This window comes from Halyomorpha halys, unplaced genomic scaffold, assembly GCF_000696795.3.
Source record: "Halyomorpha halys isolate HHAL.00 unplaced genomic scaffold, Hhal_1.1 Scaffold1225.1, whole genome shotgun sequence".
In the NCBI taxonomy this organism is placed as follows: Eukaryota; Metazoa; Arthropoda; class Insecta; order Hemiptera; family Pentatomidae; genus Halyomorpha; species Halyomorpha halys.
Window position 1 is genome coordinate 11362 of NW_027115738.1, and position 15980 is coordinate 27341.

General features: G+C 30.5%; 1 protein-coding gene across 1 annotated transcript; it reads right to left on the reverse strand.

The window, feature by feature from the left end:
- Window positions 1-14122: 14122 nt before the first annotated feature.
- Window positions 14123-15980, reverse strand: LOC106688879 (probable H/ACA ribonucleoprotein complex subunit 1). Its single transcript, XM_067052750.1, has 2 exons — window positions 15933-15980; window positions 14123-14890 (listed from the first exon to the last, which is right to left on the reverse strand). The coding sequence occupies exons 1-2, from the start codon at window positions 15978-15980 to the stop codon at window positions 14123-14125; spliced, it is 816 nt and encodes a 271-aa protein (XP_066908851.1).

Sequence of the window (15980 nt, forward strand, 5' to 3'; positions counted from 1 at the left end):
AGAATACATTTATGTAAGGAGATTAATGAGGTTCTCTTGAAATAAACAAATCTCTGGTTCGAAATATGACAGTTCCTCAACTGACAAGTAATTCTAAAAATGTTTCGATAAATGCTGTTTTTTAACTGGCTAATTGTTAGGCAATTTAAAAAATGACAAAGCAAACACTAAAAACTGTTTGAAGGGGAAAAAACCGTAAGGTATAAATATTATTAATGTCACCATTGACTCTTATGAATAGTTGCAAATCATGACAAATTATGAGACACTAAAATTCAAAATTACGATAAAAAGATACCTGTGAATAGCCGAAGCATCAATTTTTAGCTAGCTATTGTCAGTTTATCAACATTGTTCAGAGATATTTTTAAAAAAAGTTTTAGAAATTAAAATAAGAAATAGTCAATATAATTTATAAACAAAACATTAAGTTTTCATTTCAATCTTATGTTTCATTCTAAACGATCGGCAATTAAGACTTATAATAAAGCTTGTAATAAAACATCAACCAATCTTTATTATTTAAACTTAGTCTTAGGGTATACATTTTATTACTTGTTTATTTTCAAAGGGAAAAAAAGAAAAAACCTCAATAGTTCTTAATGGTTTTCTTTTCTGTACCTAGGACAGTGTTTACAAAAAAATTGACCATTATCAAGTCCATCATACATATTATTACATTAAAAATAGTTTATGAAGAGAAGATAATTAAGGTTATAGTCAGAGAATAACACAAATAGGTTTAATACTTATTTATTAGTTCCAATGTTTCGGCCAGAATTTCTAGCCACTAGGTCTAAGAACAAAAAACAAGATAACAACCAGTGGATAAAGGACATATATAATGATTAAAGTAAATAATTGTACAGAATGAATATAGATAGTAAATGAAAAAAGTGGGAAATAAAACGTATATGTAGGTAATTAAATATGAGACTAAAATATCATAATTAATGAAATAAAACTATAATGTTATATAATTTAATTAAACGATAATAATTTAAAAATTAAAGTTATGGAAAGAAAATATATATAACTAATGCAATATGTAAGTAAAAAAAAAAAAAGAAGAATAAAGAAACAAAATATAAATTTAGGTAAGACAAAGTAATTATTAGAAAATATGACAATAATAATATATATGGTGTTTTTTTTCTTAGCCCTGATGAAGGCTAGAAATTCTGGCCATAATGTTGGCACAATTAAATATGTTTTTAAACTTATTTGTGTTTTTCTCTGACCACACCCCTAACCGTCTTTTCATATATATTATCCAGTCAACTATCTTCTCATCATTAAAAATAGTTTAATATTATCAACACTTATGTGTACTATTAGATTTTAATTATTTATAATTTTAGTTAACATATTGTATATTGACAATAATTATTATATAAAACGAGAAATCCAAAATTATTTGTAACATTTTAATTAATATTTTTGTGTTTAAAGTCTCTTTGATTCTCTGACAATATATAAATCATCCATCACAATTAATAAAATTAAGTGTAAGATCTTTACAAATCAAAACTATAATATATCAAAATACTTTTTTTTACTTATATTTTATGACATATACTTTACTGTATAGATCTTACCCTCATTGTTAAGATTATATGCATATCTCAAAATAACCATATTTTGAGATGTTACACCGTTCAACAGGGACAGTCAAATGGAATTTTGTTATTTTGTTTTAGAAGTAAAAAATAATTTTCTCTATATACCAATTATCATCTATTATTTAAAATGAATAATCATATACCACTACACATAACTATATATTATAATAAATTATTTGTTTTCTTTTTCAGAATGTCTGAATTACAAGACCTTATTACCATTCATGGAGCAGTTAAAATGAACTGAACTGAAGATGCGATTTGATTTATTTTAATTTTAATATGTGTCAAAATATTTACTGTACTATGATAAAATTTCTTTGAATAATGTCTTTAACAGTGTTGCTAGATTTAAGAATCATTTTGTTATATTATATTATATTTATATAATGAAAGAGGTAACCTGTAACCTGTATTGATAACAATTTAAAGGAAATTGACCTGATTTGAGGAAGGAAAACTGAATTGAAACAATAAAAGTTACTTGTCAAAAGAATGAATCTTGATTCAAGTTTGAAAGATTAATCTAAATTAAGCAATATAAATCATGCTGAGATATCAATTTATATTATTTGCATCAGTAAATAAGTACACCAATAATTACATCAGAAGGGTCCTTGATGGAAAAGTACTCATGAGATTTTGGCTTAGTACTTTTTGCAATCAGATATATACCATTAATACATTTTGTACATTACTAACATTTGTACTTAAATAATCATAAAACATATATAAATTATTATTATTATTATTATTATTATTATGTATTTTGTAATTTTTATTGCCTGTTGGCACTTGTGATTTATTTTACAACCTCTGCATAGGTTTAGTATGAATTCAGGAGTGGCAAAACCATCCAATGAAGACATTTCTGAAGTGGTACATCCACCTAATGTAGCAGATCCCTGCTCCAGAGGTGATTCGGTCTGCTTGTCGGATTTTGTGGTTGTGTGTTAGTAACATTTGTACCAGTAGACCAGGGTGTCCAGCCAGTGAGTCATGAAAAGTTTTGTACTGTTTTTTGTTTTGTTTTTTTTGTCATTCACAAATTGTTTGTCCTTGTGTAATGATTTGTTTGTGATGTAAAAGAAACTGTGAGTGATGGGATTTTTTTTACTGAAATCCTACACCTGAGTGATATAAGTTTAAGTAACATGTCATATGTTTTAAGTTTCTTTGTAAGTGGTAATTTATTTTTGTGATTTAGTTGTCGTTGAAGTAAAGAAATTCGGTGATTTAGTCTTTTTTTCAAAGTTGTCACATGTGATTTCCAGATCAGTTGCCTCTCCATGGTAAGTCCCAAGATTTTGGTCTCTGTTTTTCTTGGAAACAGGACAGGCAGTCTAAACTATACTAAACTAAAGTAGCTATAAGTAAACTAAAATAAATAAAAATAATAAACAACTGTACTTGATTTTTAAAAGTATTAACATAATGAGCCAAGTATATAAAGTACTCAATGAAAAGTAACCAACTACTGCCCAACTCTAGTACTTAAAAAGGATTAACTGGACAGGCCGACCTCTAGCAACACTGTTATGTACTTCTAACATCAGATAGATTACTTAATTTAATCCTTTAACATGGATGGAATATTGCAATTCTGTTTTTCAAATGTAATAATAAGAAATGTTCTATTAATTTTGCATCATGTAATATAAGGTTAACGTTGCTAGTTAATAAACTATATATTTTTGAAATCTCATACAGCAAATGAGATATTTTTAAAGAATTTAGAAGATTTAGAGAAAATGAAATGTATTTTTTGTTTTTGAAGATGGCTGTGACTTTCAAATTGTTCATTGTTAAAGAAAGTTTTTTTTTTAAAGTAAGATATTCATGTATATGTAAAAATACATACACCAATATCAAACACATTATTTACAATTATGTAATGGTTTATAACTAGATCAAGTAAGCTTTGCAAAATAATTTAAAATTATAAATATATTTATTGATTTGCAAAAATAGTATGTTTAACTAATATTTCTTTCTGATATATCCAGTTCACTGTAAAACCCAGATTGCTTTGATGCATCATCTGATTAATGATTAAAGAATTACCCAATTACTTCAAGTAACAATTGGTCATCCTATTGATATGATATATTTATATTAAATTTGGCATTTCCAATTTGCTGTCAATAGAGATTAACTAATCTCTTTGTACAGCACTTTACAATTGTGGTGAAATACTTGTAAGTAAACCCTATTATTTCTACATGGGTATTTGGACTTGAAATTTTAACAGATAAACAATTCTCCAAACAGCATCTAAGATTCATTCAGGTAGCATTTAAAGCAGTGATGAAATGGAATTGGTAAAAAGACATTTTTTATTGGCTAAACAGAAAAAAAAGTTAACATTAGAAAATGATAATATTTTGTCGTTATTTTACTGAATAATTCATTTTCAATATTTATTCTAGTTATGGTTTGACTAAGTGTGGTCTGTGTATTCCATTGTTATTAATAAAACAAGCCAAAGAGATAAAATTTACATTAAAAATGTGCTATTATTCTTGTGTACAGGGTGTAACCAGTGGGGGGGCAACTCTCTCCTTCCCCTCCTCTCCTACAAGTAAGAAAAAATTATTAATTTAATAAAAATTTTTTCAAGCAAATAATTGTAACACCTAATAAAGCACTGCTATATTTATATTTAATTTTCATAAAATTTTGGTTTCATACCCGTTTTCCGAGTTGAAATTTCACAACCTGAACGACGATGGCATGCCACTTCCTAGTTTTGATCCTGGGTACACCCTTGCTTATTTATAAGTTTAATGCAACTATCAAATAAATGAAGTAAAAAAAAAGACAAATGAAAAACTTTGAAAAAAAAAACATTTAATCATTCAATTTCATTTTGTTTAATTAGCTTTTTTGTAAATAAATACTATATTTTTATTTAGAATGTGATAATGTTCAATTTTATTTATTGGATAGAATATGTATGTTTTGCTCAACTATGTAAAAATAAAGGTTTAAAATCAAACCATACAGAAATTTACCATAAATATTAAAAGAGCCCTATATTGTCTCTCCACCTAAGTTTTTAATTTAACTTGTAATATAAAATTGTTTACCAATGGTTAGTCATAGTTCGTTTAACATTGTTCAGGTACTGTATGTAATTTGTCCAGGCACAAATTTGAGAGATGAGGTACTCAGAATGCTCGGGCAATGCAAGTTCAATAAGTAAGATACGCTGGATGGGAGGTGAATTGATCGGAAGATCGGCAAATTTTAATACTATTCGCCGTAAATCCCCACAGAATGGTAACTCCCTTAGGAAGTAGAGTTACCATTCTGTGGGGATTTGCTTTTGGTTATGAAGGGGATGAAAAATCCTACATTTATTCCTTTTAATCCTTGCAGTAATGGGTACTCTCTCTACATAGCACAAGAGCCCAAAAGGAGAAAAAAGACAGTTATTTCAGAGCAATTTTAGTTTACTTTAATGAAAACTATGTATAATTAGTAGTCAAAATTGATGAATCTGCCAAGTATAGGTAGGGGCATAAAAAAAAGGTGGCTGTTTTAAAACATTAAAAAATTAATTTTTCATTCGGAGATCTATATCTTTAAAACTACCAACAATACTAGAAAACCTAAAATAACATCATTTAATATAGAGTAAATATGCTAAAATATGAGCCCTAATAGACCTATTTACGTTCAATATTTCTCAAGATATTTTTAAAAAGCAACATTTCATAAAAGAATGTACTGAAAGAACAGTAGTTAGTGAATTTATTTTGAGAAATCTATATCTCAAAAACCAATTGACATACAGATGTCTATTAGTACTCAAATTTAAGCTAGTTTAATGTATTATAAAGTAATTTATGATGTTTATCTTCGTAGAAATAGCAGTTTTCATGACATTTGCTAAAATATATTGATTTATAGTTGTTCTGACAAATTTTCATGTGCGAAATTTATATTCATATGCGAGTATCATAAAAACTACTACCCTTATGACGATATGTGTCATAAAGTGTACTTTATAGTAAGTTAAATTAACTTTATATATAAGAAGATGGTCAAGGTAGCGGTCAAAAGAGAAACAAAAATAGTTTACAACTATTTATTTTCCGACGTTTCGCCCCACTTTGTAGGGCTTCATCAGGGCTAAAAAGATACAAAAGAAACAAAAATAGTTTACAACTATTTATTTTCCGACGTTTCGCCCCACTTTGCAGGGCTTCATCAGGGCTGTTCAAAGGTAATGGTTGAACAGAAGGCCAAATTAATTAAATTAACTTTAATTTGAGTGCTGGCAGATAAATGTAAATCTTATGGTTCCAAAGATATATTCTTTTAAAAATCCAACATTTTATCCGAACAACTAGAAATTAACATTTTGAGAATTTATTTTGTCAAATATCATAAAAACTACTACTTCTAGAAAGATAAACGTTTACTAACTCAATTATTTTAATAAAAACTATTTTATAGTGAATTTAAATAGCCATTATTTAAGTGCTGACAGACATCTGTGCCTCAATGGTTCCTGAGATATATTTTTTTATAAACAAATTCCTTGCCCAATCACCTATAAATCAATTTATTTTACCAAATATCATGAAAATTACGACTACTACAAAGAGAATCGTAATAAACTACTTTATAGTACATTAAACTAGCTTTATTATGAGTATTGATAAATATTTTTACGTTGAATGGTTTTTGAGATATAGATTTCTTAAAATAAATTCAGCAACTGCTAATTTTTCATTTGGCCTTCTGTTCAACCTTTACATTTGAACAGCCCTGATGAAGCCCTGTAAAGTGGGGCAAAACGTCGGAAAATAAATAGTTATAAACTAATTTTGTTTCTCTTTTGACTGCAACCTTGACCACCTTCTTATATATAAAGTTAATTTAACTTATTATTAAGTACTTTATGACACATATCGTCGTAACGGTAGTAGTTTTAATGATACTCGCATATAATATAAATTTCGCACATGAAAAATGTTTCTTGTGAATGATATATTTAATTTACCTAGGAACCTGTTGGTGATTTCAGTAGCTAAGGATCTCTACTTTCAGGATATAACTAGGGTTTTGTTCGAATTTCTTTTTTTTTTTTTAAAGTAAATAATTTTATTTCAGTAAAAACAGGGAGTTACTCTAATATGGCCTATCGATTCCAAGGTAGGTCATATTGGACACCATTTGTTTTCTGATGTTTTCAAGCATATTTTTCATCATAACAATGCTATTTTGTTCGTAATTAATTGTTTGTTAGATGTTGTGATATTTCTTTCTGTGCAAATATTTCCTCTATCAGTTAAGAAAAGAAGAAAATGGACCGAAGGGCAAATAAAAAAGGCATTCAAAACGATGAAAGAGGAATGTCAGCCTGCAAATGTATAGGCTGTACCACAGTAAAATTTTAAAAAAATGTTCCCCCCACTATTAAGTATAATAAGAATATTTAAAAAAATAAAATTGTTGATTTTTGGCAGCAGTGGTATGGGCAATCCCAGCGCACTACCCCATTGCTGCCACATCCCATATGCCAGAAATGGTGAGGAAGGGAGAGAAAAAAAAATGTTTCAAACTTATGTCCACTGATTGTATGGTGCGTAGGACAGTCGACTTGACAGGGTGTATGTGTCCAGAATATGAAGAGTAGTCTAAATTGATTGATATGCTATTAATACCTTCTGTAATACTTTGTTTTATGACATGTTGAAATTTTCGTTTGATTTATCCTTGGTAACAAAATAAAGTTGAGTAGTTAGGCCCTGGTCTTAATATGGCCTATCGATAATGGTTTGGATTAATGTTCAAAATTATTCCTAAACTTCCTTACCCATTGATTTTATTTTGAAAATAGATAGAACTGTAGGCAAAATTGCAGGCCAATTTATTGCATATTTTCAAATAAAGAGGTTTATTATGTAAAAATCCAAAGTCTACCATATTCATAAAGGGTGAATGGAACTATAGTATCGATACAGGATGGTTTCAATCTGTAATAAAAAAAGAAGCACATTTTTGACTTGAAAAAGAAAATTTTAAGATAAAGGATGTGTAGTAACAGCTGAAAATACATTATGGGGTTGGATGGAGTTAAATTCCAGAACAGGGGTTTAACAAAAAATGTTTACACCTGCATAATAGCAGCACCACTGGAATTGATACTAATGGGGATAGAATACCTATTATGACATTCTAGAGAATAACTTTATTCAAATATGTAAACATCATTAACATGCAAAATTATCATTTAAAATGATTTTTAGTAAAAATTCCTATTTTTAATAAAAATTAATATTGTTAAACTATAATTTTTAGTAAAATTTATTATTTTGAACTCTTATTTTTATCATCAATGTGCAAATTTATTAAACAGAAAAGTTATAATTATAAGTATAAACACATAATATATATATATATGTATTTTCTTTTGTGAATAGACTAATCTCTTCAAAAAGGGATAAGTCCATTTTGATTTTTAGGATTTCTCACAGTATTTTTTTTTGGGGGGGGGGAGAGAGGATGGAGAGGAATTCATTAAATCTCATTTAAGTAAAAATTACTGGCCTTTCCACTTTTATAAGGGAGTAAAGCAGGGAGACAGCCGAAGCCCACTACTAATTGTCCTCCTTATGGATAAGATATGGAAGGTTTGTAAAAGGACATGCACTAGTAGGTTTTTGGAACCTAACTCTAGTACTGGATCAAGCAGTGATATATGTGGACGAAATTGTACTGACAGCGGACTCTGAACAGGCTCTTCAGGCATTCTTGGATGAATGGAATGAGGAACTGGAGATAAGAGGTTTACAAATAAACACTAACAGAAGTAAAATCATGTGTGTTGGAAGAGAAAACACAGCCTAGGATGTTTTGTAATGGTGAACCCCTAGAACTTTGGAATACTAATACGTATTTAGGGATCATAATAAGTAAAGATGGTAAAATAGAGCAGAAGGTACTAAATCGAGTGAAAAAGGCCAATGGAGTGTACCATCGGATTTCCAAAACTGTTATAGGCAAGCAAGAAGTAAGTAGAAATGCCAAAATAGAGATATTTAAATCCGTGTTCCTCGTAGTCCTCCTATATGGATCAGAAAGCTGGAAAGCTTTCAACAAGCAGGTGAGTTGGATAACATCAGCAGAAATAGATTCCTCCGAAGAATAGTTGGTAAGACCAGGAGGGACTGCGTCAGAAATGAAAAAATTCAGGAGGATCTGGGTGTGAAATCAGTGCACGCCACCATGCAAGAGCGGCAACTTAAATGGTATGGACACGTCTGTAGAATGGACGATACCGGTATTTTGGAAGCTAGGCCGGAATGAAGACGGCCTCATGACAGACCCAGGTGCGTGTACTCTAATTATATTGGAAAACTAGGGGCAGCAAGAGGACGCACCCGAAGATGAGAAGATTAGCCAGGGACAGGGACTGGTGGGCTGGATGGACTGAGACTGCGACTCCACGCTTGACGGCACACAGGAGCTAGAGGAACAAGAAGTAGTAAAAATTAACTTTTCTAATAGAAATCAATATTGTAAAACTATAATTTTTAGTAAAATTTACTATTTTAAACTCTTTTTTAATCGTAAATTTGCATATTTATTAAACAGAGAAGTTATAAATATGTGTATTTTCTTTTTTTCTTTTTTTTAGATGAAAATTTTTTTTTGTGAATAACCTAATGCCTTAAAAAGGAGGTCCATTTTGATTGTTATGATTTCTCATTATATAATTTTTTTTAAAGGGGGAATTCATTAAATCTCATGAATCACAAGGAAATAAATGTTAGATTGACCTGGTAAGTATTATTTTCCCATTTAAATAATATTAGCTAAGACATTTTGTGTGTCTCCTGAAAAGTTTTATGATTTGGATTTATTCCATTTTTAAAATCTATGCCTCATTTCATATATCTGTCTTCACCTTGAATTAATGAAACAATAATTACTGACATAATAGACCTTTTCAACTGTTTGTAGCCATAACTTGCGTTAGAATTACATCGTGAGTGACTCGATCAACTTTCATAAGAAATCGAAACGTGCAAATACTTGGGCTTCCGAAGGCGACCTAGAAATAATCAGTAACTGGAGCATCCTTGTTACGACTCAACAACATTCTTCCAGCGGTCGTTGCTGAAGAAAAAAAATAAATAACTTCACTTTGAAATGTCTGCTAGCTATGACATTCTTCAAGTCTTTCCAGACCCCATCCTCTATTATGAAATAGATCTTTTCACTGTGTACCCTTGAGTGCCGTAAATCCTCAAGTTGGCGTTGCCGAGGGATATGTTTACTCAATAGTCATTTCACAAATAAATCTAAGAACAAATATTATCAGTATTTTTAATTTTCAACTTGTCGTAAGTTAACAAATAAAAAAAATTATCTGATGCGATCCGGACACATCACACAACTTTCATTTAGCAACCTACTTACGTCCCCAAGATTTGTGCAGATTAGTAGACATGTGTTTAAGTTATTGCTATTTTTGTGATTTTCGAGGGGAAAGAATTTTTAAAAACAGATATGACGAAAATTATGAACTTGAGAATTTTATCTCTCTTTGCTTAAAAAAAAAGAAAGGTATTTTAGGGTTTCTCGAGGTGGGAGTAACGAATATAATTTTTTTAAAATGCAAACAGTTTAACAAATGATAATGAAGCCTTAATACAATCAGGAAAGATCGAGCGTTCTTGGCTTTTCCCGTTCAAATGTCTCAATTTTTTCTTTTTAATTATTCATAAAATTCTTTAATATTTTATATTTATCCATTGTTTATTATTGTAAACAATGAACCTGAACTTGTTGCTGATCATCCAAGCTCTTAAAAATGCTTGATTAACAAAGAAAGTCGATATCCACACGCTTGCATGCTCTTTGGACTTTTGTCGCCAATAACATTCGATTTACATTTTAAAAAGGAATAAAATAAAGATAGACTAAATGAAAAGAAATGTATATATCAGCAAAATACATCGCATATAATCAAAATTTATAGAAATATTACTACCTACAAACTCAACGTTCTAGATTTTCTATTAGAAAATTCAATTACCTAGACATATAATGCCTTCATAATAGTACAAGAGCCCAATGGGAGAAAAAAGGCAGTTATCTCACCCCAATTTTTGATTACTTTCATGAAAACTATTTATAATTAATAGTCAAAATTGATGAGTCTGCCAATTATATGTAGGGGGAATAAAAAATGGCCGCTGTTTCAAAGCGATTAAAAAACTAATTTTTCATTCGGAGCTCTATATCTTTAAAACTAACAACAATAGAAAATTTAAGAGAATCTTATTTAAAGTAGAGTAAATTTGCTAAATTGTAAGCCCTAATAGAGCTATTTACGTTCAATAGTTCTCGAGATATAGCTTTTTAAAAAGCAACATTTCTTAAAAATCTACTGAATGATTAGTAGTTAGTTAATTTATTTTGAGAAATCTATAACTCAGGAACTATGTGACGTATAGATGTCTATTAGCACTCAAATTAAAGCTAGTTTTATGAGCTATGAATTAGTTTAATACGTTTATCGTCGTATGAGTAGTACTTTTCATATTTGCAGAAATAAATTGATTTATAGTTGTTCGGACAAATTTTCATTTGAATTTTCCTTTCATTTGCCAAATTTATATTCATGTGTGAATATCATAAAAACTACTACTCCTACGAAGATAAGTGTCATAAACTACTATATAGAAAGTTAAATTTCCTTTATTTTGAGTGTTGGCAGATATATGTGCCTCTTATGGATCTAGAGACATCTTTTTTCAAAAATCCAACATTTTATACGAATAATTAGAAATTAACATTTTGTCAAATGTCATAAAAACTACTACAACTACAAAGATAAACTAGCTTTAATTTGAGCGCTGGCAGACATCTGTAATATCTGGTTTCTGAAATGAAGTTTTTCATAAATCAAACTCTTTGTCCGAACAACTATAAATCAATTTATTTTCGCAAATATCATGAAAACTACTATTACTACAAAGGTAAAAGCCTGAAACTACTGTATAGTACGTTAAACTAGCTTTAATTTGAGTGCTAATAGACATCTGTACGTCACATAGTTCTTGAGATATAGATTTCTCAAAACAAATTAACTAACTACTAATCTTTTCGTAGATTTTTAGGAAATTTGCTTTTAAAAAAGCTATATCTCGAGAACTATTGGACGTAAATAGCTGTTTTAGGACTAATATTTCAGCAAATTTACTCTTCTTTAAATAATGTTCTTTTAGATTTTCTAGTGTTGGTAGTTTTTAAGATATAGAGCTCCGAATGAAAAATTAATGTTTTTTAAGGTTTTGAAACAGCCGCCATTTTTTCCCCCTACCTATACTTGGCAGACTCATGAATTTTGACTAGTAATTACACATAGTTTTCATCAAAGTAATCAAAAATTGGGGTGAGATAACTGCCTTTTCTTCTTTCCGGCTCTTGTACTATAAACATATGCTTCCGCTATCTTAAGTCAAAAAAGAAACTGCTAACGTTAACTAACAAGATTTGAAAGAATGTATTTACACCAAATCTATAGAATTTTAAAATATACCCTTTTAAACTAGAGGTAATTATTGAATTCCAAGGTTATTAAATTCTTTAATTTATTAATACACGGTGAGCACAAACTTTTATCTGGTGGCAGTTCTGAAACAACGCTAACTAAGCACAAACGTATGGATACAGCACAAGTGGCTTGGCACTCGACGGATTAGCCAAAAACTCAGACCAACTTGTACAAGCCAATCCAAATAGCCCATCCTCTCGCTTTTGCATGCGCGAATTTGATAAACGTGTAGAGACACCTTTAGAGGAAGATTTTTTGAAAATTCCACTTTTAAGCTCTGTTGGACTATTTCAATGAGAATAAGGCCTATCTGGTATTAAAGGAAACTTAATTGCACATTGATGCGCCAAGTTTAATCAAAATCTTAAGCGACGTTCTCGAAAAAATGTGAAAAATCGATTTCACATCGATTCAATCAGCAATTTTTATTGAAAATCATATCGAAAATGCTGTCACATCTCAGGCATATTCCCCCTCCCCGCAATAAATATGTAATTTCAGTTTCGTACTTTCATTTTTGATCAAAATCGCTGTTCACACACAGTTTTCTGAATGTAAATAATGCAAAAAAGTTTTTTTTTTTACTTAAAAGAACTGAAAAATATTTTATTTTTGAAAAAGTGGCCATTTTTTTATTCCTCCTAAATACAGGGTTGCAGATTCATCAACTGTATATAGTTTTCTATAATTAGGAGAACATGGTTGGAGATGCGGTCAGTAAAAAACGCATTTAAGTACAACCTTATTTATTAGTGCCAACGGATCGGCCAAATTTTTTTTTTCAATATGTTTTTGCTTAACTTTATAGTTCATTTATTTATTCTCGTATTTTACTTACTTATTTCATTAATTACATATATTTTCTTTCTCATTTTTTATTTATTCCATAACTTTAATTTTAAATTATTATTATTAAACAAAAATATTCACATTTCTTTATTCCTTTTGGATTATATAACTTTATATTTTTATTCCCTTAGTCCTGTTATTTTATTTATATATTTAATTACTATAAACATTGTATTTCCCACTTCTTTTATTACTTTATTTTAAATAATTATCGTTCTGTACATATATTTACTAAATATATTTTCATGTGTATTTTATTATTTGTTCTTTCCTCTTACTTAATTTTAATATTACTCTTCTCATACAGCCATTATCTTCTTATAATACTTAAACTATTCATTTATTCCAACACTATTTATGTATCCATAATGTTAGTTATTTTCTAATCATTCTGTATATCATTTTATTCATTGGTTGTTATCTTGTTTTTTTCTGTTCTTAGCCCTGATGAAGGCTTGAAATTCTGTCCGAAACGTTGGAACTAATAAATAAGTTTTTACTGATTTGTGTTATTCACTGGGCGCACCTCCAAACATCTCCTCATTATATAAATACACGTTCAACTATTAACTTATCATTATGTATGTAGCTTTCATTGATCAAAAATTGGGGCGAAATAATATAAGTTTTTTCCTGAGGCTCTTGGACTACAATGAGACCATGAAGCAAACATTGGATTTTAAAGTAAATGTGAATAATCATTGTGGTATTTATTTACAGTCTCGGGTTTGTTCTCTGGTCCTACCTTCCTTTCCAACTACCTTTTCCCCACCTCTTAGTAAGAAACAAAGTGTGAAGGAATATACTTAACAACCATTAACCTCAATATAAAAATTTATTTAACATGTAAAAAAACAACAATAAAAAATGTAATACAACAACAACGATTATTTACAAATGATTGCGACAGGCTCAAGTTGAATCTTTCTGAGGAGATCGTTCTTCCTGGAAAAGAAATTATCATTTTTATCAAATTAAAGTTATAGATTTAAATTAGGCACATGTTTAAATAAATTTAATATGTGATAAAAATTTATTAAATTTAGCATTTGGAAACTTACCACTTGCTTTAATGAAATTTGGAATGTAGAAGAGCCTTGTATTTCAACAGTTCTCCAGATCCGTAGCTTCCGTGACCATAGCCTCCGCCGAGTCCTCCGCCGTATCCTCCGCCGTATCCTCCGCCGTATCCTCCACCAAATCCTCCACCGTATCCTCCGCCAAATCCTCCACCGAATCCTCCACCAAATCCTCCTCCGAGTCCTCCTCCTACCCCACCAACAGGGACAGGTTGTGGCACAGGCACTGGAACAGGTTGAGGCCTGTTGATAGTGACAGGGACAGGTTGGGGGAAGGACACTGGGATAGGTTGGGGGACAGACACAGGAACTGGCTGTGGGTAAGGAACTGGATGCGGTCTAGGAATGGTCACTGGAACGGGCCTTGGAACGTCCACTTGGACTGGATGTGGGTAGTCTACTTGGACCGCCCTGGGGATCTCCACTGGCACTGGTCTAGGGACTGGAACTGGGTAAGGTCTAGATACTGGAACAGGAATTGGTTGAGGAACGGGGATCGGGACTGACTCCTGCCTCTGGTTCACTGTAGTCGGGACGAGGCCCGCACCACCGCCGTTACCCAGTGCTCCACCTCCGAAGCCCAAGGACCCGCCTCCGTAGCCCAAGGCTCCACCCCCGTAGCCCAGGGACCCGCCTCCGTAGCCCAGGCCGTGTCCATAGCCGTGGCCGTAGCCGTGTCCAAAGTCAAAGATACCTCTCTTGACTTGTCTTCCATCTTCGCACGTTGCTATGGCCACTAGTGCCAACAGTAAGCTTATCTAAAACAAAGAGAACGTGTTTACACCATGTATGTATTTCTTAATAGATTTTGTGTAATTAAAACCACACATGTAGTGAGGAATCAAATAACATTGTTTTCGTGTGTTTTATAAGTTACATGTTTTTTTTTTCAATTCTCAGTACAAACTCAAAACATCGAATAGAGATATTGATGAACAAGCCTTGGGTTTATGATACGAAATGAAAATGTTTAAAAAAATATATAGATAAAGCTTAATAAACCATTATTTCACAAAAATATATACCCTTATTTTTATTGGAGTTTAATTAATTTATCTTGTTAGAACGCTGCACAAGATAGTAAACTCCAATTTTATTTTTGCCATTTTTTTCAACAACGGAAACATTAGACTACAATAAAGAAAAAGAAAAAGATACGTAATATTTTAATAAAATTATAAAAATAAAATATAAATAAGTAACTATTTTTTTAACATAGGAGAAATTGACAGATAGACAAGATACAATTACATTTTAATAGATTCATCTGAAAGGAAGGAAGTAAGTGAAAGTTGTGTCATGCGCGCACCGCACCATTTTTTTTTTCTAATATCACAAGGGAAAAATAAAATATAAATAAGTATATGTAGGAAAAATAAAGTAAATAATTTCATCACAAACTAAATGAATGAATAGCACTGTGTTTACTGTAGGTGGAGCAACAAAGTTTAAAAAGTATTGGAGGTAAAAATTTAGGTAGAAGGTAGTTAAAGAAACAAAAATACTTCTAAGTACTTATTAGATATCTAATGTTTTTCAATCTTCCAATCCAGAAAGGAAATCTACTTTAACAGCTTATTTCCCCACGCTTCAGCCCTGCAAAGAGGGGTGAAATACTGGTTACTGGTGACTAGTTATTTCTACTTTTCATGTACCCTGATGACCATCTTCCATATACTAATGACCTAATACACGACTAATATGATAAGTATTAATTATATAATGTGAATGTCGACTAAAAATGTTGTAAGATATATAAACATGTTAATGTTTAAAATGTCCTGGCATAGACTGAGATACCTTGAACATGATGTGCTGTTGACTTGCCGGGATCGAACTGATGCTCAT